At 42.1% G+C, this 26,379-nt stretch overlaps 3 protein-coding genes across 3 annotated transcripts; all 3 read left to right on the top strand.

Moving 5' to 3' along the window:
- Window positions 1-10,673: 10,673 nt before the first annotated feature.
- Window positions 10,674-11,767, top strand: LOC306788697 (forkhead box protein Q1-like). Its single transcript, XM_079284302.1, has one exon. It carries the CDS (start codon window positions 10,794-10,796, stop codon window positions 11,598-11,600), a length of 807 nt encoding a protein of 268 aa, XP_079140428.1. The 5' UTR covers window positions 10,674-10,793; the 3' UTR covers window positions 11,601-11,767.
- A 1,812-nt stretch (window positions 11,768-13,579) lies between these two features.
- Window positions 13,580-16,184, top strand: LOC306789182 (forkhead box protein F2-like; the record flags this gene model as incomplete). The annotated part of the gene is made up of 2 exons (XM_079285002.1): window positions 13,580-14,546; window positions 16,009-16,184. The coding sequence occupies 2 exons, from the start codon at window positions 13,580-13,582 to the stop codon at window positions 16,182-16,184; spliced, it is 1,143 nt and encodes a 380-aa protein (XP_079141128.1).
- A 7,972-nt stretch (window positions 16,185-24,156) lies between these two features.
- LOC306789602 (forkhead box C1-A) lies at window positions 24,157-26,071 on the top strand. The gene has a single exon (XM_079285620.1). It carries the CDS (start codon window positions 24,267-24,269, stop codon window positions 25,683-25,685), a length of 1,419 nt encoding a protein of 472 aa, XP_079141746.1. The 5' UTR covers window positions 24,157-24,266; the 3' UTR covers window positions 25,686-26,071.
- Window positions 26,072-26,379: the final 308 nt, after the last annotated feature.

The following is a 26,379-nucleotide window of genomic DNA, read 5'->3' as shown; positions in this document are numbered from 1 at the left end:
TGAATTTAGGAAATCTGACAAGGTCAGAAGACACTTGACATTTCCACTTCCAGCTCACCAGATTCTGGATACAATTCAGATTCCCATTCCCTCATCTGGTTTGAGCCTTACTGACAGAAATAATGCGTAGGCTTGGCTCCTTTTCAATCACTCATGTTCACCAGTCATAATCTTGAATGTTTATACATCCACATCTTGATTTGTGTTGCTTTATCTGATGTACCTGATCAGACAGATGAGGAATGATTTATGAAAAGGGGTGGAGCAGAGTCTCTCACGCACCTTTACTGGCATGGACTGATTGTCCTTGCAAGATTCCTTGAAAGCCATGCCCAGACAGCCTATTGAATTGACCTTGGCAACTGCTAGTAAACTGCAGGAAATAAAAAACACATGAGCTGTTGCCTTGGCCTCAGGTATAGCTCACATAAAATTGAGGGAATTATTAATTAGCATTCACAACTATATGGTGAAACCAGCTTTTAAAAGTCAGCAACCACTGCTGACGACTTCAAGCACCGTGCATGCGGCTTTAATCTCTCTCAGATCTCTGAACTTGTGAAGATTACAACAGCAGAGATCATATTTCAAGCACAGTTTACATTCTCCTCATTGTGAACATACCACACACCAAGTCACACACACTTGCTGTGCTGGAGATTGAAAGAATTCATATCTTGGTAAGCAGAGGCATGTGGCTCTTACAGATGTGTCCCGCATTCATTTCATGGGTTGTTCCTCAGTTCTTTAGAATTGTTTTTTTGATGAATCCTTTATCCTGATTTACATTTTAAATTTCACATTTATATTTTAGAACTACTAACTTCTGTATGTGTTGTATTAAAACCCAGACTGAGAGGATTTCTGTGTGGGCAGGAATACAGCCATTACTTATTTATTTGTATCAAGCTACTATTAGGTGTGAAGGCGCTGCATTAAAAATTCTGAATATTGCTCAACATGAGTAACGTGACTTCTCTCTGTCTGTCAGATCTAGACTAGTGACATTCTTTCAAATGACATTTGCCATCTGAAAGTCAAACATAGATTTCCAAAGATTATGACGAAGATAAAGAAGGTGTGGGGCAGTTCCTTTACTGACTAACAACTGAAACTTGGTTATCGAAGCTGATAAAAAAGCACGGCTGACAATAGATGTTCAACTCTAAACAATGCTAAAAAGACTACTCAGGTGGCCCATACTGTAAAGGCAACTTTATCAAACTGAAAGATAATCACTTCTCTCCTCCCCCCTCCCTTTTCGTCACACTAATGTGTAATAGATGACTCTCTTGTAAATGTTAGTTGTTGTGTTTGAGTCTTCACATAGAATGACACCTGGTTGATTCGACAAATGTGTCGCTAATACGAATTTACAAAGGCTTATCATTCTGAGGTAATTAATCTGTAACTATTTCCATTCTCAATCTTCACTCCTATTTTTCAGTTTCAGAGAAATGTTAGCACGCTTCTATAATACACTTCTATAATCGTATGGAGACTCAACAAGCAGTGCGCTACACACCTTTTTAACAGAAGACATTTTAACACTTCAAATTAAGAAAAGCACGGTTGAAAATAAACTATTTTCTAGCATAACCCGACCATTAGGTTCCTGATGCTGGCTCACTGTCACACTGTCATGTTCATGTTATTAATGATACCTGTGCTTCTCTTACTATGATACGTCAAAGTGTCGGCTGTGGAAAAGGGCCCGTTACAATAATCTGATATTTAAATGAAAGAAAGTAATTGTGAGCATCACAAATCACACAGTGGTTGAAATGACAATGTGAATACATCACACTGGCGGCATTGCTAGCAGTAGCATCTCTCAAAATTGTGAGACACACAATTACACCTTACTTAAAAGCAATAAAGTATAAAACAATCTCTCTTGTACCTTAAAGAAATCCCGCAGACAACATGGAATGTGGAGATTTTTCGAAATGAAAAGTGGTGACAGATTAAGTGTTAAAGAACAAAAGCACATTGCATTATGTGTTTCTGATATAACTTGTAGATCGCACTAACAAAATATTAAGGTTAAGCATAACCAAAGACAACATACTTTATCAAAAGTAAACGTCAACCTGAATAAACACCTAAAAACACCTGACATTTATTGTTTTATATGCAATGGCACAAACTATAATTGCCTTTGTTCCACTGATAGTTAACGCAGTATATTTAAACTTGTGCTTACAAATCAGACCATAAAATGCCATAAGACATGAGGTAATGGTGCTATTGCACACCATCTGCAGGTTTACAGTTACTGAAGTAAGTCATCTTTGGAAAGTATTCCCATAACTTGCAAAAGCTTGTCTCCATGTTCACCACGCTAGTTTAGCATGTTAGCATGCTAACCTTGCTAATTAATGCAAAAACAGTTGATTTGACGCTGATGAGAAGTTTAGTTTGCAGGTATTTGGTCATAAACCAAAGTATTGCTGATGCTACATGAAAAGTCAGGCAGTCAGGGGTATAAGCAAAGTCAGAAGAATTTATGCTCTGGGTACCATAAATAAAATATTCACATCAACTCATTCCGTAGATGTCGACATATTTCAATCTGGACCACAGTGATGGAGAGACCGTCCAACTGACCAACATTGCCATAAAGACTCACAACCGTCGCTAACGAGAAAACAGTGACCGATGTTGCAGCTCGAGTCTGTGAGACCTGGTCTTGAGCTGATGCCGAACAGAGTGAAGACCTGATGCAGCTCTGCGGTGGCGCTGAAGGAACAGAGATGTTTGGACTGCAGCCAAGATTGTCAACCATCTTGGCATGGCAGGTATATAGGAGCAGGCTTATTCACCCTTTGGAGAGTTTGTGTGGATCCAAACTGTCATAAAAGAGCCATTACTGTTGTCAGCATGTGTGCAATCACACTCTTACAGAGACAGTTGGTACACATACCGATGGCAACGCACGCCCACACACTACTTCATACACACACACTCATCAAACATGCTGTAAACATTCCCCATTCACGGACATTACAAGTAAACTCACACCAGGCTTGAGGCATTGTGCTGAGCTGAGGTCCAGCTGAAAGAACAGATCCAGAACAGGTCTGGAAGCGTGTGGCTTGGAAATAAATATCATTAAACTCAGCTGTCAGACTGCATTTGGCTCTGCTGAGCAGCGTCGCCATCCATAAGAGCTTGGCTTTCCTCTACGCGAACGCTGGTTTTCTGTCTTTCTTGCCTCCTAAACACACACATGCTACAACCACCATTCGCAAAGAAAGACACAAACACATGCAGGGACAAATCCACACACACACACACACACACACACACACACACACACACACACACACACACACACACACACACACACACACACACACACACACACACACACACACACACACACACACACACACACTCAGACCACCAGGGAGATCTGTTTATGGAATCCAGCGAAGACTACACGAGAAACAGACGTTGCTTTTATTTCGCTTTAAGCACAAAAGATGTAAACAGCCTCAATCATTTACATTCAAAATGTACTTTTGTCGTTGTGGAACATGGATTACAAAACCATGCTGTGATCACAGACAAAGGCCTGCTGTTGTACACGAGAACGAACACATTCTGGAGTGGAGTTACTGGTGTAGCTTAATCTTTGAGAGTAAATGTTTTTAACAACTACCTTGCCTCGGGATGTTTTATAGAACCAAGGCAATCAAATTAGGAAAGACAACCCTTGTAACAAAAGCAACAAATATATGGCAACCAAACACTAAAATAAATGGGAAGAAAAACATTATGATTATTGTGCCACAGCACATTAAATCTTCTTGACAAGGTAGCATTTGCCCTCTGATTGACTTTGATCTGAGTAGGTGTAAATAAGGTGTGTGCTGGTAAACCTGTGTTGCTTTCGTGCAAAGCCAACCTTTTACAGGCGCTCTCCTAAAAGGGAGTTCCTCCTTTCATTTGCACGCAGGGCCCTTTGTTGTCATCGCTGAGAGCATTTTTTTCCCCCGTCTTCTTTTCTCTCATTTGAAAATAACCCAAACAGGTCCTGCAGCCGTAGTAACAGTGATATTATCTCAGCATATTTTACCTGAAGGGGATTTCATCACACAGATTATTCTTCCGTGCTGCACGAATGAGGCCCGGAGGCCTGAAGGCAGGCAAACAAGTTGAGCACAGTTGGGGCTGGCGAGGCCAAAACGTTTGTCAATTCTGTTTTTAAAGGTGTAAATAGCAATTTTGGCTGATACACACAAAGTGTCAGGACCTTTTGGTTTGTATGCACATTCAATGATTGAATGAATAATTTACAAATTCTGTAACATGATTTTAAAATATCCCAATCCAGGTTTTGTGTCACTATAAGCTTGAGATAATGTTACACTGAGACCGCTGAAGTGGTCAGTGTGAAAAACATGAAAAACAGAGATTTTAAATTGTGTGATTAAAATGTTGATGGTATAAGAACTTCCATCGAGATCCCACATGTCGATTACGAAAGCAGCCTTAAATGTTTAGGCACAGGGCAGCAGAGTATGGCCTCACGAGACTGTGATTTCTGGTAAGTAGTCGTGCTAGAATATGAACTTGCGTGTAACAAGGAAAAGAAACCCACTCAAAAGCAACATTAAAGCTACTGGGATCACAGTCCACATTCAAAACCAGACTTTCTTTCGCTCCACTCAAGAGATAATGGAGTTTCTATCACATCACATCAGGCGAACCTCTTTCCCCTCTTTGTAGTTTGCCAGAGAGCCTTGAGAACATGTCACAATGTTTACACTGTCTGCTTCAGATTTGTTACATTATTTACTCTGGGTAGCTGGATATATGGCACCCTGATCAGAGAGGGAAGCGAGAGCAAATTGTTCAGCAGTTTCAAGAGTTTAACAACGGTTCAACTTTATACTGGATCCCAGAAAATGCCGAAAAGATCCGGTGATGTCTTTAACAACACAGGGGTGTGGAGCAAACTAATGTCAAAGAAATGCAATTTAATTAGTATGAACATAATTCATAAATATATAATATCCTCTTTCAGTTTACACAAGGCACTCACTCGGGGTTAAAAGATCCACCGTGTTACCTTGCATATGGCTCAAGCTTCCTTTATGAACCTCTTTATTTCATGTGATTGAATTTGACGGAATTTGCCCATTGCCATTGCAACATAAGTTATACACAGGAAGAAAAGAGAGAACTTGCCTTTAGCTTGTTTACAGCTTTATTTTATTTTTGTGGTGTCGTGTTCTGAGGCTTTGGTTACGGAAAGAGATGGCAACAGAAATATATCGAGACTGAAGACAGACTAGGGTTATTTGCAGGTGATGATGAACCTCTAGTACACACAATAATATGTAACAGCACACCTTTAAAATGAAACATGATAGCTCATCATTGACTGGCTATTAAATGATATAGAAGTTCTCGGTTTACTGATTTATGTACATGTATGTCAGTTCATGGATACAAAACAAAACAAAACAATTCAAATAATTTACCAATGTGATTGCATGGTGACGTTAAAGAATCTTGCCGTTGTTGAGAGGGGTGCAAACATGTACATGTGTACATATATATATCATCACACGGATTTCATTTGATATTTCTCTCTGGGTTACAGTCTCTCTAAACTGTGACATGGGGGAATAAATGTGCTACAGCTAATGAAAAAAAAAGCTGTGGGTAGTATTTCTAATTCCCACAGCAAAATGTTGCACTGACACTGCAAAAAGTGTTGAATGTAGTTGAATGTTAGGCATATGTTTGGAGTTTGGTGCCTTTTAAACGAAAACAATGCATTCTAGGGAAAAAGTCGGGAATCATTTCTGTCAAATTGTTCTCATTTCAGTTTTGATCCCAAGTTCTGAGAAGAGTACTAACCTCAGATGAAGATATTTATCCGGCCCTTCTCTCTATTATATAGTGTGATGATGTTAAGAGTTTTGTAGCCCTGCTGCTTGTCGGCAACAGCTTACTCGATCTTACTTACACGCTGGGCCTCAACACGGACCTCAGCACCCAGAACTCCTAGAATAAATAGAGAAGATCGACCCCTTTTCTATTCATATATTCACTGTCATCACTCACGCTGTTTGACGTTATACGCCCATTCAGTGTGGAAACTGTTTCCCCATTTCTTCCCCATAAACCACATCCCTATATCTCAACCCCACCCTCGCTGCCGTGTCTTCGGCAGTGCTTACTCCCATTCCCCCTTTTTTCGTCTAAACACGAGAGAGGGGCAAGTCGGTGTATTCACACAGATGGCTTGCATGAAGAACGCCAAACAACGAACAGCACCCTGGCCTCCCAAACCTACTGCCAGGGTGCCTGTAACGGTTTTAACTGAAATAATGCAAATATGTAAACAGAATAGGAACTGCATCAGGCAGTTTTCTAACTTTTTCATCTTTACTTATTATTTTTTTTCCCAAGTGTACCGGTCTAGTTAGCCTGATTTTTTACTCTCAACATCAGTTTGTCCCTGCTTTTGACTGATGACATTATTTCACTAATATATAGCTGGTATAAATAAAACTACAGTGTATTTATTTACACAAAGCAGTGTATTTAAGAATGGAGAAGCTGGGTAACGTGGCTGATTGCAATATAGACCATATGAAAAAGATGAATCATTGACAGTAAGACGAGATGAAAAGTATAGAGCGATAGAGCAGGAAAATACATGCTGCATGAAACTGAATGAAAAAGAAAACGTGTGCATATTATTTGATAAATGAGAGTTAATTGCACAACTATAGACAGAAAATATAACTGTGTTCTACCAGAGAAACATATTTCTTATCATGAGTCTTTGACAGTATGAATCTGGTTTCTGTAGTGATGAGGAAGTGACAAGGAAAATGCAGGATAAAGTACATTTCCATCCTTCTGTAGATAACATCTCTTGCTTGTTCATCCCGTTAACTTGGCAGATCATTCGTTTTAACGAAGTGACAAGACCAAAATAGAAACTTCCCAAACCAGCAACAGGCAGGGGCCTGTTTGCATTCCTTTTTCTATTGCTACTTCTTACATCAAGAGACATGAGAGAACTTGAACTTTGTTAGCTGTCATCTTTAAATTTGTGTCTCACACATCACCTATATTTAAGCGTAATAAAGTGTAAAGAAGTTACGACAGAGTCTTACATACAATAGGTACTTACAGGTGAAAGTGTGCATTTAAAGGGCGGGACCAGATATACATGAAGAAACATGTGGAGCCAAGTATACACCAAGAAACAAACTGATGATGACTAAAGAACACGCACATGTTTGTGCAAAACCATCATGCTCCAGTCAAATACTGAGACCATAGCTTCAAAAGAGAGCTGTCAAAATAATGTAATTAGTGGCTCATGGAATATTTTGAGGTGGGATGTATTGTACAATGATAATAAACACACAGCAGCCACAAATAGCATGAAGGAATGCCTGGAATCAACATGAAATACAGTTTCTGTTTTGAACCTTTGAATACTTCCCAGACTCTGAAGCCACTCAGTGGTCTTCATGCTCTCAGCAACATAATCCTTTGTAAAACATCTGAAATGATCTGCTGCCTCGCACGCAAAAGCTTTGTGTTTGTAGAGAGAGAGAGAGAGAGAGAGAGAGAGAGAGAGAGCGAGAGAGAGAGAGAGAGAGAGAGAGAGAGAGAGAGAGAGAGAGAGAGAGAGACATCTTTACAGGGTTATTTTTAGACATTTTGTGAAATCTGCTGCAACAGTTTACATCACTGTTTGGATATTTTTCTCAGACACTAGAAAAAGGGTCATAATCGGTCACTCAGCTCTGTTTTATTTACATGAACTTATTATTGGAGACTTGTATATCCTCAACAGACTGTACACACGGAAAGCTAAATATATTGCGTGTGTTTTGAAGGCTTCCTCTTCACTGTCTCATCTCATACAGTGCATCATAGTCTTACCACCCGTTGTCAACTAAGAAGATTTACTCCTTTCTCGTGCCTGCCAACAAATGACTGGAAAACAATTTCCCTTCACAAACATCTGAGACAGAGGGAACGTATTAGAACACATGGACATGAGCTAGGCTGGGCCCGATCACCTTCCAGAAATCAAAGTCCTGTTGAGCTTTCAAAAATGTGGAATAATCAACAACTGCAGGATCCAATATGTTGTGCACTACAGACATTGAACTGTAAGTGAGTTGTCTGCTGCATGTGTGTCTGCAGTCGTGCTTTGTATTCACGACTCTGTCCATGCAAGTGATTCTGTTGGCATCAGTTTGTGATTCTTAAATGTTTATGAACTGAGCACTGTGCCAACGAATCCCCGAATGAATCAGCAACAATAAGGGTGTTAGTCCCTGATGTGATGTCTGACTACGGGCTTCACAGTGTTCCTCATTCCAACACATCAACACATCAGAGTCAGAGCTGCAGCGGCAGGACACGGCACCCTAATTGACATTGGCATCTGAAATGTGTCGATCAGTTCAAATGTGACAAGAAATATGAAGCGTTAATGGACAGAGTGCTGCTCAGAGTTTAATGTCATTATTTAATTACGACGTTGTTCATACTGTACTTTGAAAGTTTTCAATTGTCATGGCTTACAGGTGTGTGCTTTAAAACTGAGTTATTGAAAACTGAAAGGCGTTATCTGATCCAGTGTCTGCAGAATGCCACCACACTGTTACCTAATGCACTCGTAAATCACCACATGGTCTTGACAAAGAGTCAGAGAATGATTAATACGAAAAGAACCTCTAGTTTAAATGATTAATAGCAGTGAGTCATTGTCTGAGGAAAATGTGACAGATTAATATGCGTGACAAGCTTATGAGCTTCCATAAATATCCTTGTATGCAGTACTTGTGTAGCCTCTATAGTATGTTTGTCGTAAGGAAAGCCAGATTCTGATTCACGGTGTTTGTTGTAAAAAGATACTCGTGACAAAAAGGGAAATAAAATCATGAAACAACTACCACTGTATTACAAAGGGCTTGTAAGTTGTTTAATGATTAATACATTATTTACTAATGTGTTATAGATAAGAACCCATTTTTGGTTGCCAAAACTGCATGATTGTTATAGTTTGTTTTTATATTAACATTTATAAATGTTGGTGATCCATTAATTAATGGGTTTCTCCCTTTCTAATAAACCATAAATTCAGTAGATAACAATGTTAATGAGAGAAATAATTAATAAGCATCAGCTGTAAGTGTTAATAAAATGTTAATAAAAAGGTTTATGATCTATAATATTTGCGTCTCCTTTCTAGAAATAAGTTACATTCGTAAATTATAAAAAAACTTCTCATGAAGCCAATAGCCATAACTCCTTTTGTAAAAAGGTGCCTTATTAGAAAGGGGGCCTTTGGCAGCATATGAGTTGCACGTAATGCTCTGTGGTTCCACCTGCACAGCTGTTATTAAGTAGATCCTGATGCATTCAAGAGCACACAGACACACTACGGCCTCACAGGCTGCTACACGCAGTGACCAGAATGAACACGAGGTATTTGAGCTCTTGTCATTGTGTGGTTAGCTTACAGGAATCCATCTTTCAAATGCCACGTTTCAAAATAGTGACTTCACCCTGGATTGGGAGTCACAGACAGCACAAACATGTGCAGCCTGTGAAATATAACAGCTTGACACATACAGTTTGCATCAACAAAAGCTAAACCACTCGTCCCAGTAACACCATATTCGTTGGTGTGATGTCAACATTGGTTTCCAGTTGATGTATGAGGTTATTATTTTTCCATTTAACAATTTGGTGACAGTGTTGCAGCACAACCAATGAACCCAGTGACACAGTAATTAATATCACCAATTATACAGGTTGTCGAGTTCAACATGACTGAGGGAGTGAGTGTGAGGAGAAGGTATCTGGGGTGTGGAGCGGCAGTGAATGATAATGAAAGACTGACATTAGCTATCAGAGGCATGATATACAATCTATTCAATGTGTCTGTTCACCTGTCGGCCTTGTTGTCTCCTTGGAATCACATCACAAGTGACAGCCCCTGTTCCATCCAAGACCTCAAGGCGGTTCATCCCTAAAGAAAATAAATCACAATAAGTAATTCCCTAATCCATCTTGGCACTGAGCAACAGGAGGGACCAGACCAGCTGTTTGTTTTAGGAGAGATAAATACAGTAACAATGGTTTCTATGTGGCCCGTTAAACATCTGAAGGGCACTTAAGTGGAATTCTTTGATGTGTCTACAACCTTCAGGCACATGGAGCATCTTTTCTCACAGATTTGTTTAAATATCACTCGGTTTGAGTTTAATTAGGATGCAAAGAATTTCATCGAAAGGACAGATCATACTAGTGTTGCCTGAAATTCTACCTGCAGGCACCACACCTGTAAATACAAAGGCAACATACGCCACCTGGTTGTCTCAGGTGAAATAGTCCCAATGTGTCTGACGGATCCCATTTCACAGGTTGAGAAAGAAATAATAAAGCGCTGAATCGTGTTTTCAGTGGACATCATCATTGCTACATATTATATGAGAGGCTCATGATGAAACTTGTATTATGATCTTACAGACTATCATGCTCGCAGTGTGAAGATGTTTTGAAATAATTTAACTCCGCCCTCTTGGGTTGGCCTGAGGTGAGCCGCATATAAACAGCTGCTCGCGCAGAAGGTGAGACTGGCTCCAGTGCTGTGGCAGGTATGACAGCTACACAGGGCTTCACTGGATTCACTTCAAAGCACTGCGCTTCTTGACGCACACAATATCCGGACTTTACGCGGACAGCATATTAGAAAGGTTTAATACAAAGAGGACAATTCTTCAAATAACATGAAGTTAGAGGTGTTGTGTGGAAGCCACTATGGCATGAAGCATTTACAGATGTCTAGTGATGCAGATGGGAGTGCGCGCTCTCCTCTTTCTGCTGAGGAGGAGCTGGGGTCGGATGGGGACTGCGTGGCGTCCAGCCCTCCACCTGTTACTCCATGCACCAGCACCAAGTCCAAGCCGTACACACGGAGACCCAAACCCCCGTTTTCCTACATCGCTCTCATCGCCATGGCTATCCGGGACTCCACCTCTGGACGTCTGACTTTGGCGGAAATAAACGACTACCTGATGAAAAGGTTTCCGTTCTTCAGAGGCAGCTACACCGGCTGGAGGAACTCGGTTCGGCACAACTTGTCCCTGAATGACTGCTTTCTCAAAGTGCTGCGGGACCCGTCCAGACCTTGGGGAAAGGACAATTACTGGATACTCAACCCTCACAGCGAGTACACCTTTGCTGACGGAGTGTTCAGGCGCAGAAGAAAACGCATCGATAAAAAGTTCAGCAGGGAGCCAAAGGTGTCCGAACTCACAGAGGAGCCGCAGAGCATTCAGCGGTCTGCATCCGCCACCAACACGGCTTCATGTGTCAAGTTTACTAGTTCATTTGCGATAGACAGCATCCTCAGCAAGCCGTTCAAGAGGGACTCAAACAAAGAAGATGTACCACTCCACCCTGCCTTCACCTGGCCGCGCTACACTGAAATAATGATGGCTCATTTAAATGCACCTGCCTCATTTCCATACTTCAAGCCAGCCTGCTATGTGGACTCCTATGCTGCGCCTGTGTCAAACGCCTATTTCATTTGATTTGATGATTAAAAACGATCATTGTTCACTGACGATGGACACAGACGAGAATTTAACATGTTTTGGACTTTATTGTGGTGGCAAGGTGTTACTCTTATTTTTGTACCTCTTAAAGCATTATACGATTTGATATTTGACACACAATTATTTGTTGAAAATGTTCCTGAACTGACCATTAACGTTGTTTGGAAAACGTGTTAAAAAATATGCACTTTGACTGTTTTTGTGTCTCTGTCTTTCAAAAACGGACGAAATAAAAATCTAACGATGGTCTGCGTTTTCTGATGTTGTGAAATTAAAACGTATCGTCATTGGTTCTTGTTGAGACAAATGGACAGACACATGAGACATCTACATCTGTTACAATAGTTTTGAGGTCATGTGCTCGTGACTCCACCTTGCAACATTCTTACAGAGCTCTATAAGGATTGGTTGTAAGTACTAAGGGCCTGATATATACACTGGCCTCCTGATGTAAAAGCCTCAAGCGTGCTGGCCTTTCCAGCCTATTATGTTGTACATATACAATATTTTGTATGAAAAGGTGAGATTTCTCCTGAATTGCTTCGGAAGAACAGCCAGTAACGGTGCATAATAATAATAACAAACAAACCACAACAATAATGATGATGATAATATAATAAAATGAAATGAAATAAAGTAATCGTAATATCTTATTATCTTATTATTAGTGTCCTAATCGTTTTTTGTCTGATTTCCGATGCAAAAAGAAATTGCTTCACAAGTGTTTCTTTTTCAGTGTTCATGAAGTTCGCTGCATGCCGGAAAGGGGCATCCAGTATCTATGTTTTCTGTCTGGCGCTGCAAATAGCTGTCGCCTCAGTCACCACACATGCGCAGGAAAGGGTTTGTACAAATGGTGCATCCTGAGCGACCTCAACTGGAATCCACAATAGGAAGACATGTCTTCCAAGTAGGCCTATTCTTCTAAGGCTAGAAAGTAAATTTCCTTTTAGACTATAGCGCGTGCATCCTGGACTCAGCGGGGCAGCAGGCTTGATGCTGATATTCTGGGTAGATTGTGTTGTGCTGGTGTGTGAATTTATAAAACGACCTTATTATACTGGTGACTTGCTCTGTAATGACGCATATACATTTCCACAACTCTAAGTATCAAAAATACATTTCTAAAGGTTTCACAATAACCATGAATAGGAAATGATCTGAATTGTTCCTTTCAACTTCAGAGTTTCTGATCAATTCATTTCTCCAGGGATGTAAAACAGGCTCAAGGAGGTAAACTGACACCTGTGCGCTGTGTGTGGTAAATTGGCACGCTCTGATGGAAAAAGCATGATTCCTCTCATGTCAGAGTCTAACCTTGAAGAGATCCCAAACAAATGAACACTGCAGGACTATTTCTCTCATATACCCAAATAAAATAAAACACCATCAGCCATCGTACTTGTTCAAAGGTACACGAGGACAAAATAAATAATTTGTCCAAATAGTTTCGCTTATACATCAGCTGGTTTGTCAGATTATCGTGCCGAATATGTGCCTGACAAATACAGTCAGAGGTGTTTTGGAAAGTGAGTCGTGGGAGGAGATTTGTCTTACTCCACTGCGCCGCGTCCGGCTCCTAGTCTGGATCCTGGCCAGATGGGGAGGGAGTAGTTCCTGGCGATTTCTTGGAGGGATTTGGGGGGATAGATAGGCAGAGAGAGATTTAAGAATTGATAGGTGGTCGGGTTGTGTTTGGCCGGTTGGATATGCGCAAGGAAAGTCGAGGAGATATATTTCCCCTCTCTTGCGGGATTATTGCCAGCCATGGACAGAGAGAGAAAGGAGGAACAGCGGATGATGTTTCTTGATTGGCACGGCTATAAACGCGCAGAGCATCGCCAAGGGACACTGACCTTTTAGTCATCAGCCTTTTTTTTTTATATAAGAAACGTTAGTTGCTCAACTGTTTTCGAGTCCCAACAGGGAAGAGATTCAAAAAAAGAGGCGCAACCATGACGACCGAGACCCCAAAGCAACATTTGGATCCATCTAATCCTCGCTCCAGCCCAGCGGCCGCTGCTCCGAATGCAGCTCTGCTGAGCGCACAGCCAGTGATGGAGAGCGCGCGCAATGCATCACCCAAATGGAAAAAGGGAAACTCCGGCTTGAGGCGTCCTGAAAAGCCTCCTTACTCATATATCGCCCTCATCGTCATGGCAATTCAAAGTTCACCGACAAAAAGGCTAACTTTGAGTGAAATCTATCAGTTCCTGCAGGCCCACTTTCCTTTCTTCAGGGGATCATACCAGGGATGGAAAAACTCCGTCAGACACAACCTGTCTCTGAATGAGTGTTTTATAAAGCTGCCTAAGGGTCTCGGCAGACCTGGCAAAGGGCACTACTGGACCATCGACCCGAGTAGTGAGTTCATGTTCGAGGAGGGCTCATTTCGTCGCAGACCTCGGGGGTTCCGTAGGAAATGCCAAGCTATGAAGCCGATGTACAGGATGATGAATGGCATCGGGTTTGGTGCGTCCATGCTGCCGCAAAACTTTGATTTCCAACCACCTTCAGGCTCACTAGCGTGCCATAACAGCTACAACATAGACCTGATGGGAAACACAGTGCCAGCTGGCTTCGAGGGCCTCGGAGGAGGACATCACGTCTCACATATGTCATCAGGCTCCGGGTCATCGCACATGGCCGCGTGTCAGGTGGCCTCTAATGCGGACTATTGCCCAGACAGCAGCAGCAGCCCCCTGCAGTCCTCCCCAGCGATGGTAGGCACTTTGGACTGTCAGTCTCCTTATGCAAATGCAGCCTCACACTGGAGTTCACCTGGTGTATCTTCATACATCAAACAGCAGTCGCTGGCAACAAGCAGTCCCACTTCTTCTGCTCTGCATACGGGGATGTCATCTTACTCTCTGGATCAAGGCTATCTGCACCACAATGCACGAGATTCCTCAGAGATCTCAGGTATGGCGCTGCAGCTATAAACGATTTCTGATTCCTGACATGTCCACCACGACGATCCGTAAGCAATTGCGTCAAAGTTCATGGTTACCTTAAACTACAGTGATGAGTTATGAACTAAACTTTGCGTAAAAGTCTCAAGACTTTCAGCTATCACATACATTGAACAGTATAATTATTAACAAATCTATAGAGCTTTGACTTTCAAAATGCATTTTTTATTAAATGAAGTTGTATTGGATAAAGTGATCGATATATATATAGCGATTCCGTTTGTGACCCAGGCGAACCGTTATGGAAATGCAGGAAGTAAAGCTAGAAAAATACCCTGACGAGCTTTAACTAATTAATTCATCAGATTGTAACGTTGCACAATTTATACCTTTGCTTTTTCAGTTTCAATGTGCACAATTGACTGTGCCCATGTAGCCTATTCGATTGAAATGTTTTACTATTCCATTGCATTCTCACTCAGGCTTTCTTTCACTAAAGGCCAATACAAACATGCAGAATAACGCAATGAAAAGGACGAGTTTATGATGAAGATGTACAACGAACACGACATCAAACACGCTGTCACAAACTAATTATCATCAATAAATATGAAAATAATAACTGTTATTCATTTCAGTGCAGCTACATTCAGGCATTTAAACTGAGCCACAGCAGAATAATAATCAGGATATTTAAATTAAGAGAACTTGTTGTTTTATTGCCTATTTTTGCTTCAAGTCTTACTTTGTTCATGTTCATTGTCATTTGATGCACACAACAACAAACAGTGGAACCACTTTCCATTACAAATGTTCGTGTGTAACTGATATAAGATAAGCCTTTATTGATCTTCAGATGGGAAAGTCATCCATCAAAAGCTACAAATAACTAATAACTGTAATAACTAATGTTAGGGCGCCATGTTGTGAGACATCTATCTGGCTGTTAAAGATCTTCCACAAAATGATACGCGCTTTATATTTGTAGTTAATGTGGAAGGTCTGCCCTTTTGTGCAAAACATTATTTTCAACCACCAATCAGCTTTTGAAACGGAATATGACTTGATCACTGAAAACAAACAACAAATCTATACCCGCAGACTACATTATTATTAGAAATAAGAAGTTCACAATCGTCTAATAATGAAACATTTGCATTATTGAGAAATAAGGATAAACATTAGCCACAATATTTTTTGCTACCAAAGAAAATTGCTTATATTGCTTATTGCTCCTATAAATTATCTTATAAATGATCTATAGCCTTAGTAAATTATTTGTAATCATAAATAAAGCCATTATAGAACCTACAACGATATAAGCGGAACCCTAATAGAAAGGTAGCATACCAACACATTTCAGCAGGGCACATAATACAAACTCAGAGCCGTTTGAATAACAATATTCCAAATTATACAATTTCGAAAAAGGAAATGCTTTGACCTCATGTGTGCCGTGTTGTGTTTTTCAGTAGGACTGTCTCGATACTCCAGCCACTCAGCTCCTGTGTGTGACAGGAAGGACTTCGTTTTGAACCTAAACGGAATCTCTTCCCTCCACCCGAGCACCGGCGGATCGTACTATCACCAGCTCCATCACCACCACCACCAAAGTGTCTATCAGGACGTAAAGCCATGTGTCATGTGACATGACAACTATAAGACAGAACTGCCTAGAACCTTTCTGTTAAATGTAACCCCCCGGGTGGAATTATTTTAACAGAATATTTTGGCGACCTTTGTTGAAAATGGCAATTTTATGCCAGTAAAGTTTGACTTTTTTTTAACTGTTTCATATCTTAATGGTTATGATGCGAGGACTTGTTTTGCCACTCACGTAACTAAGCTTTACACATTATGAAGAAGCAATATCAACAGTTTTACTGAAGAAAAAATACGTATACGTACCTGAATTATTCTTTATTCATGCACTTCATTTTGTGTTCCTGAAGTTGCTGAGAATGTTGCTGATTTCTTTGCAGCAGGCCATTCAAGAGATTTATTTTTTAAGGATCATTTGGAAGTGTTTTTAGCAATAAAAGTTTTTTTTATACGTTTTTCTTTTTTCTCGGAACTGCAGTTCTGTCCTTGTCTATTAGTATTGTTATTATTATATAACCAACTTATAAATAAAGGGTGCAGTTGTGAGCGATTTCAATTGACCCTCAGGGTTGGGCTTGATTTAGTTATTTGATTACCTTCATGGTCATTTTATTTAATTTTGCTTTCAGAAAAATCAACAGGTCGTCTTCAGAGGCACTGTCCCTATTGAGCACCATCACGTGGTTATCATCAGTTCATTATATGAACCAGGATAAGGTGTAGTTTTTATTAACACTCATCATACATTTTTGTAATGAAAAGACGAGATTGAAACCATTGATGAGAAAGTAATCCTTTGATTCAGTTCACACGCGGAGAATAATTCAAATGTAATGTACGTCTCAAGAAGCCTGCCTATGTTGTCATTACGTAATGATTATTGTTAGATGAATTACTAAAGAGAAAGGAAGAAGGCAAAAGGCACATTTTATATACAACTCTGACCTGGTTACTGAGCTAAAACCCCATCCTCCTTGTTGCGTCCTGTTGGTTTCCACGTGGCTCTACCGCCACCTCCTGGTGATAGAAAGTTGAAGCGCTCAAATTATATTTCAATCATACATTATGGAAAAATGCGTTTGCATATCTTCATTCTGCTAACGAAATGAAAGCGTTATGCAGAACAGTCAGTCGACAGCTTACAGTTTGACTTGATGAATCCAGTTCTGGCTGGATTGCCAAATCTTCAGCTTAATCTGATCAAAGAAGTCGACATTTCATCGTCAAAGAATGTTTGCACACAAATATGCTTTCAGTATAAAGAAAATGGTTATTAGGCTAACACACACACACACACACACACACACACACACACACACACACACACACACACACACACACACACACACACATGCAAATCCATTACACACTATTTGTTCAGAATATATCACATGCTTTTCATTAGGCAGCATGACATCAAACATCAGATGCAAAGCTGTGTTTTGAACCCCAAATCTGGTAATTTCATAAGTCTAATATTGAGTCCCGGTCTGAGAGACATAACCACAGCAATAATGTAATTCATGTTGAACAATGCTGCACAGATTAGAATGACATGTGTCATTTCCCATAACCAGCTTTTAAGAGCAAATGCACACACAGTTGTTGTGATATTAAAAGAATAAGAGCTGCTTCATGTCTCTGCTGTCCATGGTGCTGAAGAGAATTAATGATACATTTTAGCTCAATGGTATATTTATTGAAATACATACACCAAAACAGTAAATCAAAATTGATAAATTGTTACACTGACTGCATCACTTTTACGATCAACTTTCAGAGCTTTTAGCTTGCTGCATTTGTTTGTAATACTTTGGAAGTTAGTTTAAGTGAGCGAATATCTCAGATGTGTCATGAATTAAGCACTGAATACAGTGTCTGTCGTGAAATTAACATTTGCGTGATAGACTTCTGGGAACTGTAAGAAGTAGAACATGTGGCTTTTATGGTGAGACAACACTTCATTGAGTTGTACTTGATACTTGATCTAAGATGGCACCGTGTCAGCGGCTGCCTGTTGCAGCAGCTCCCCACTGTGTGTTTTCATTTTTAGTCTTTTTTCACTCTTTCGCCTCTACTTTTTATTTTTCCTTAACGTTTGGTTCTTACGGTCAGACAACGGACTGTAACTTTTTGTCAACTTTCTCGTGGCTTTTCTTCCTGTTTGTAACGGAGAGCCACCAACAAACCTCAACAGCATGACTGACTGTATCACTGAATACATTAAATTCTGCGAACAGACCGCCATTCCATCCCTGACTGTACGCTGCTTTCCCAACAATAAGCCTTGGATTACCAGTGACCTGGAAGTTCTTCTTAACAAGAAGAAGGCAGCTTTCAGGTCTGGGGACAGGGAGGAGCTCAGGACAGTCCAGCATGACCTGAGGGTGAAGCTCAGGGAGTGCAAGGACACCTACAGGAGGAAGCTAGAGGCCAAACTCCAGCAGAACAACGTGAAGGAGGTGTGGTCAGGGATGAAGCAGATAACCGGCTTCAAGGTGGGAGGCAGACAACCAGGGGGCTCCCTGGTGAGGGCCAACGAGCTAAACTGTCACTTCAATAGGTTTGGACTCAGAGCCCTCCACTTCTAAGGGCTCTGCCACCACCAACACTATGACCCCCCTCCCCCCCCTCTCTGTGACGACTGGCCAGGTGAGAAGACAGCTGGAGAGACTCCACCAAGGCAAGGCTGCTGGACCTGATGGCATCAGCCCCAGGGTCATGAAGACCTGCGCCATCCAGCTGTCTAATGTCCTTCAACACCTCTTCAACCTGAGCCTGAAGCAGGAGGAAGTCCCGGTGCTGTGGAAGACATCGTGCCTGGTTCCTGTACCGAAGAAGACGACAACATCTGGCCTCAATGACTATCGACCAGTTGCCCTCACATCCCATGTGATGAAGGTGCTGGAGAGGCTGGTCTTGGCCCGCCCCCGGCCGCAGGTGAAATCCTCACTGGACCCTCTGCAATTTGCATACCAGCCTCGTGTGGGGGTGGACGACGCCATCATCTACCTGCTGCAGCGAGCTCAGTCGCACCTGGATGGATCCGGTGGCTCTGTGAGAATCACTTTCTTTGATTTCTCCAGTGCATTCAACACCATCCAACCAGTGCTGCTGAGTGAGAAGCTGCGGGTGGTGGGAGTGAACGCATCCACCGTCTCCTGGATCACTGACTACCTCACAGGCAGACCACAGTTTGTCCAACTGGGCCGCGTGCTGTCTGATACGGTGGTCAGTGATATTGGAGCCCCACAGGGAACTGTTCTGTCTCCCTTCCTGTTCACCTTGTACACCACTGACTTCCAGTACAACTCTGTGTCATGCCATCTGCAGAAGTTCTCTGATGACTCTGCAGTGGTCGGGTGTATAAGGGATGGACAGGAGGAGGAGTACAGGGCAGTAGTGGAGGACTTTGTGGAGTGGGCCGGTAGAAATCACTGCGTCTGAACATGGCCAAGACCAGAGAGATGGTGGCCGACGGTTCCACAACCGCTGAGAGTTCTGGGAGAGGATGTGGACATGGTGGAGGAGTACAAGTACCTGGGTGTCTCCATCGACAGCAGACTGAACTGGAAGACCAACATCAACGCTGTGTACAAGAAGGGGATGAGTCGACTCTTCTTCTTGAGGAAACTTCGGTCCTTCAACGTGTGCAGCAAGATGCTGGAGATGTTCTATCGGTCTGTTGTGGCCAGTGCACTGTACTTCTCCGTAGTCTGCTGGGGGAGCAGCATTGGAGCCGGAGACACCAACAGACTTAACAAACTAGTTAAGAAGGCCGGCTCCATCATTGGCTGCAAACAAGACAATCTGGAAGAGGTGGTGGAGAGGAGGACACTGAAGAAACTATTATCCATGTTGGATAACCCGGACCACCCTCTGCACCACCTCCTGCAGGGACAGAGGAGCACTTTCTCCAACAGACGGATCCAGCTCCGCTGTCACAAGGACAGATTCAGAAAAACATTCCTGCCCTCTGCCATTAGACTTTATAATAAAACACCTCGGGCCAGATCGTCGTCCTTCACATGACTACAACGCTACACGGCTGTTGCTTGTTGTTGGTGATCCTGTCTCTACTGTCCAGGTTGTTTAGTTTAGTTTACTAGTTGCTAATTGTATTTAATTAATACCACTATATTCATGGTATATACTGTGCATTTCTATTTTCTATTCTATTCTAGCTTACTTTTTTTTTATTAATCTATTCCTTCAATTCAATATCTGCTCTGTTATTTTATTGTACTGTAGATATTGTGCATTCCATATGTTATATTTTACTCTGTAAATTGCTGCTGCTACAAACGAATGTTTCTATCTTAAAAACATAAAATGACAAAATATCTAGCTTGTATTGTTTGACCCAACCCCCTCTGTACGAATGGCTGGTTATGCGTTGTACTTTCTCCATCCTGCTCGGATTTTTACCCCATGATCTTCATGTTCATGAGAGATATTCTTCTTACTAATTATTTTCAACATATGTACAACCATGCAGAAAAAAAGGATCAGGCTGAATCTGTAGAAAATGTATCCAAAGGCAGAAAACAAAAGACGTGTCAAAAATAATTTTAACTTTGAAACTGCATCATGCAGACGGAAGTAATTCAATGCATCGTCATAATATCGAAAGATACAACTCATCTTAATAACCATTATCATCCAAACTCCACATGCAGACATTTGCAGCTCGAATATCTCTGTCAGTGCCTTTCGACAGATGTGATAGTTGTGGGTTTTGCTCTTATTTTGTATTGAAAAATTATATTTTGTGTCAGCATTCAACCAAGAAACAAATAGCAATGTTGTGTGACCAATGAAGCCTTCTGCTTCTAACTACTGGACTGATATCACATGTTTAGTGCTAAAGAGTTAGTGTCCGTCACACAAAGCATCCCATTAAGAAAACACTGCTCTCAATGTATGTCCCATTCTTCATGTAAATAATGTCCTTGTGGAAAAAAAAAGGAAAACTTCATGGACATGGGGAAACAAATATGAGAAAAGCCAAATGAGATTGATATGATATTTGAAGTATAAGCCAAAATTACCAGAGGATGATGGGGAGAGAAGTTTGCAACTGTAAATGGGTTGAGGGATGTGTGCATCACATGACCTGTGTGGTGCAATAACCCACTTCATTTCAGATGTTTCTGTAAAGAATGATAAAGGGATCCTGGCGGGGCCGTGTCAGACCTGCTGTTTAGTTGTTTTCACTGTTGCATGGAGAGTAATATTTGTCTTTCCATTTAGAATATGTTGTTCTATATGTTAAAAAAGTGTTACATTACAGGAAGATAAAGCGCATATACAAAGTATTCTTCAAAATCTGCACACCATGACCCGAGAAGAGATATGTGCCCATGTAGTAAACTACAGGAATACTAAAATGGCCTGTGGGTAAAAAACACACAAAAGTCTGCAATAAAAATGTTCTTATAATAATGCTTCAGCAATGCAACTCTATACGCAGTTCAACTTACTGACAGCAGGTTAAAGTGCACATGTGAGCATTATGTTTGAGGTGTGTATCTACCTCATAGTGTTCCGAGTAGTACATCTTACTATTCAAGGTCATAGTTTTCTCTGAACTCCCTTCTTAATTAATGACCCATTGTGTCCCGTCAAGTCACGAGGCCCTTAAACTGAATCCAGACTGTAATATAAACATACACCACGAGGTGGCAGGAGCGTCTTATTAATGTTCTAATACTCTCTCCTGCTAGAGGCTCCATATGGTAACGCCACACACGCACACGCACACACACACACACACACACACACACGCACACACACACACACACACACACACACACACACACACACACACACACACACACTGTAATCGCTGACGAGTGAAATTAATCTCAGCAGTATTGAAGAATGCACATATTTCAACATCAATGAAAACAGATGGGTCTGGTTCAGTGATACTCTTCAACTGAATTGGAGCAAAGTTGACAGTATGTTGTTTTTTTCTTTGTAATTTCTCTCCAGAAATGTAGGTTTGACAATTGTCTTGTAAAATGGTTGGTGGCCATAAAACAAGGGACTTCATCATGGTTTGAAATAAATAACACAAATCAGCGCAGGCCAATGTATGGATGGCAATGAACGATTTCTACCTTCCCCTTTGTGAACACTAGAGGGAGCCAACATCACAGTTATGAAGTAACTTTAGTAGTAATAACAGCGCTCTCTCTGGACTTAATCACGTTAATTGTTTTTATGTCAACATCCGTCTGCTTTAGTATAGAAAACGACATCATTTTATTTGTGCTTCTCTATCGACTTCCTTTTAATAACACAATTATATTGTATTCTTTTTCTCGATATTTGTTATGATCTTGTCGTTTGTTTTAGGAAGAGAAACACTTTACAATGGGCGAAGATTAAGAGGAACAAATGCACCAAAACAAAACAAAAACATAAAACGGCGTTAGATCCAATTCAATTGTAGAACACATGATATTAAAACAAGCTCGTTAGTCACTTTAAAATCAAAGCATGTATTGTGAAAATAATGGCGTTATATTGCAGTTCGGCTACAAAATCCCATCAAATGTTTTGCCTGTTTTGTTTATTATTCTGACATCCATCGTGTTTTTCGCTGCTTCAGTCGTGGATACCTGAAATAAAAAAAGCGTTCAGGAGGACTGGGTGGGCAGGCCGTGGTATTAAATAAAAAGCCCGTCGTGAATTGTGTCAACAGCTCGAGGCGGTGGAAAAAGTTCATGCCCGGGTCCATGTAAGGAGAAACCGGCGGAGCAGCAGGCCACTGCACGGACATTTAATTAAGACGACCTGCAGAGGATTACGTGGATATTAGGACCGTAACTTTGCCTCACAATGACCATTAACAAGTTCATGCACAGTCGCCTTTACAGCAGGCGATACAGAGGCCTCGTGGGTCGGCTTGTGTCGATCTTTGATCGCAATCTTCTTTTATTTCACACCTCAGCTTTATTATTAATTACGCAGCATTCCGTCAATAAATCTCCAGGGAATTTTGAAAATGAATGGAGTTACATGTGTGTGAAGAATGAAGAGGTATTTTGTTTATTTGGTGACATTCTCAGTAGGCCTGCGACATCCCAACACATATTCAAACATTTTGATGAAAAGCCCCACGCGCGAGGTGTCATGCTCTTCCCATTTGGTTTGCTGCTCTTTTTGTCTTGAATAAACTCTCACACCTCTAGCCCAAACCGTCCTTTAATTCCCGTTGTAATGAGATCTCACTCAAGCGCACATTGCCACCGATGCGAGGCTCTGACCTGCTTTGATCTCCCAGTGATCTGCTGCTGGTGTCGAGTCTTTTAACGAATTCAATGCATTTTTAAAGACGTCACAACTGGACGTAAACGACGCCATTTGGTTTACTGGTGTCACTATATTTTCTTTAAAAAAAGGAAATCATGAGTAATGTCATGGGAGGACCGCCATCAGAGAGCATACATGATCTGCATGCCTTTCATATTGTGTTTTTTTTTTGTGAGGAGAAATATAAATGAATGTAATGCTATGACATTTAGATTCATGAGATCTTACATTTCTAATATGAAAGACAACTCGTCGATTTATGTTTTCTTAATACCGCGAGAGGTCTGATAGAGGACGTCTTTCTGTAACAAAGTGTGAGGGAATATGCACTCCATGATCTGATCGTGTACATCAGTACGTCTGAAAGTCTTGGCTGCATTCAGATGGGCTGGGGAGTTACCGACACCTCCTCTCCTTCTAAAAGCCCCGAGTGTGACCAGGAGCTTCCTCGCGCTCCCTGCACGGCCTCGCTTGCCATTGGACGACTCGCGCAGTCTTCTGGGAGGAGCTCCACTGGCAGGAAAGAAACTGCGCAAAAAGTCCTGTGCGGTGACGGATGTGCAAAGTTCAGAACTTTTTCAATTTGAGTTTCGTAGAGACACGGGGATGGGGACGGCTTAGACGCGGCTGAGATCCAGCACGTTGCATTGAAGACTTTCCTCTCTTTTTTTTTTTTTGTTGCGCTTTTTCAAGTGAGCAGCGCGGAACTGTGATTTGAGCGCTTCAGCATTCAGAGGAGGGAGAAGTGGAGCTTCTCCGTCTGTGTATTTTTGGAGCTTTATTTTCGCCGGATCAAAGTGAAGACATGCAGGCTCGCTACTCCGTATCCAGTCCCAACTCCCTGGGCGTCGTGCCGTACATCAGCAGCGACCCGAGCTACTACCGGGCCGCTGCCGGCGGGGGATACACGGGGATGCCAGCGCCTATGAACATGTACTCTCATGCGGCCCATGACCAATACCCTGCCAGCATGGCCCGGGCGTATGGACCGTACACCCCCCAGCCTCAGCCCAAGGATATGGTCAAACCCCCCTATAGCTACATCGCGCTCATCACCATGGCTATTCAAAACTCGCCTGACAAGAAGGTGACCCTGAATGGGATTTACCAGTTTATCATGGAGAGGTTTCCATTTTACAGAGACAACAAGCAGGGCTGGCAGAACAGCATCAGGCACAATCTGTCGCTGAACGAGTGCTTCGTCAAGGTGCCCCGTGATGACAAAAAGCCCGGGAAGGGCAGCTACTGGACCCTGGACCCGGACTCGTACAACATGTTTGAAAACGGGAGCTTCTTGAGACGGAGGCGACGGTTCAAAAAGAAGGACGTGATGAAAGATAAAGAAGATCGGCTGCAGAAGGACGTGCCGCCGAGGCAGCAAGGCCGCGAGCAGGAGCAGCCGGTGCAGGGCTCCAACCCTGTGAGGATCCAGGATATTAAGACTGAGAACGGGACTGTCACGCCGCCGCAGTCCGACTCGCCCTCTTTGAGCACCGTGCCCAAAATCGAGAGTCCGGACAGCAGCAGCATGTCCAGCGGGAGCCCTCACAGCATCCCCTCCAATAGGTCCATCGGCATGGACAGCTCCGAGCACCACCAGCACCACGGCCAGGCCTCGACGCAGGGCTTCAGCGTAGACAACATCATGACGTCCCTCCGGGGGTCTCCACAAGGTGCCACTGAGCTCGCCCCCAGCCTGACCGCGTCCACCAGGACGGGTATAGCACCGTCTTTGTCCTTAAACTATTCTCCAAATCAGACATCCGTCTATAGTTCACCGTGTAACCAAAACTCCATGTCCACTACCTCCAACGCAACCTATCATTGTAACATGCAGGCCATGAGTTTGTACGCCGGGGACAGATCTAGCCACTTGGCGCCGAGCACCACCGTGGACGAAACGTTGCCAGATTACTCGGTCACTACCACCTCATCTTCCATGGCCCACGGTAATCTGAACTCAGTGCAGGAGGGCCACCACCCCCACCAAGGGAGGCTGACCTCATGGTACCTCAATCAGGCCGGAGACCTGGGACACTTGGGCGCAGCGTACCCAACGCAGCAGCAGAACTTTCATTCAGTCCGAGAGATGTTTGAATCCCAAAGAATTGGCTTGAATAATTCACCGGTGAATGGGAATAACAGCTGTCAGATGTCGTTCCCACCGAGCCAACCCATCTATCGCACATCGGGAGCTTTCGTATATGACTGCAGCAAGTTCTGACCCCCCCCAAAAATAGGCTCGAATTTTTCCTCACGGTGTGTGGACTCTTCCAGTAAAATCCAACGTGCCCCCTCCCCCCCTCTCACCTGCCCACACCATATGGACTAATGTGAGACAGAAAACAAACAGAAAAGACTATCTTGGTTTTTCTAAAGAACAGTGTTACTGCAAATAACACGTAAGTCTCTCTTTGCTTTTGTGGCTTTCTGTCATATGTTAAGGATATGTCAGTTTTCATGGACGTGTAAATTGCATATAGTAATTTATTTCTAAAAATGTAGCCGGATATTATGGACCAAACACCAAAGAAGTGTTTCGAAATTGAATTGCCTTAATTGTCCAAACCATTGTTCCAATATAAAACGTAAGAAAATGGAACGTGTATATCGCCGTATACTATTTTAAAGATTCTTCATTTGTTGGAAAGTATTCTGAAGGATTTGTTTGTTTGTTTAATAAATTTTCATTTCATGTGAGTTAAAGTTGCGCCTCGTTTCTTACAGACTTACAGGCTAGTGCTATTTTACATTAAGTCTGGCTCGTGTTAGTCATTAATCTTCACTGACGCGCTGAGATTTAGCTCTTTTTTATGCCGTGCGTTCGTCATAACACGTTTGGACTGTAATCTGCTGCTCTTAAATAATTGTACTCTCACCCAAAAAAATATATTTCCCTTGAAGCATTTTGCTTCTCC

The sequence above is a fragment of the Melanostigma gelatinosum genome (genome assembly GCF_949748355.1).
Source record: "Melanostigma gelatinosum genome assembly, chromosome: 15".
NCBI lineage: Eukaryota > Metazoa > Chordata > Actinopteri > Perciformes > Zoarcidae > Melanostigma > Melanostigma gelatinosum.
This window is presented reverse-complemented; position numbering and strand designations above follow the sequence as displayed.

What these genes read in the sequence shown, in the direction of transcription:
- LOC306788697 (XM_079284302.1), top strand. Translation starts at nt 10,794, where the DNA reads ATGAAGTTAGAGGTGTTGTGTGGAAGCCACTATGGCATGAAGCATTTA.
- LOC306789602 (XM_079285620.1), top strand. Translation starts at nt 24,267, where the DNA reads ATGCAGGCTCGCTACTCCGTATCCAGTCCCAACTCCCTGGGCGTCGTG.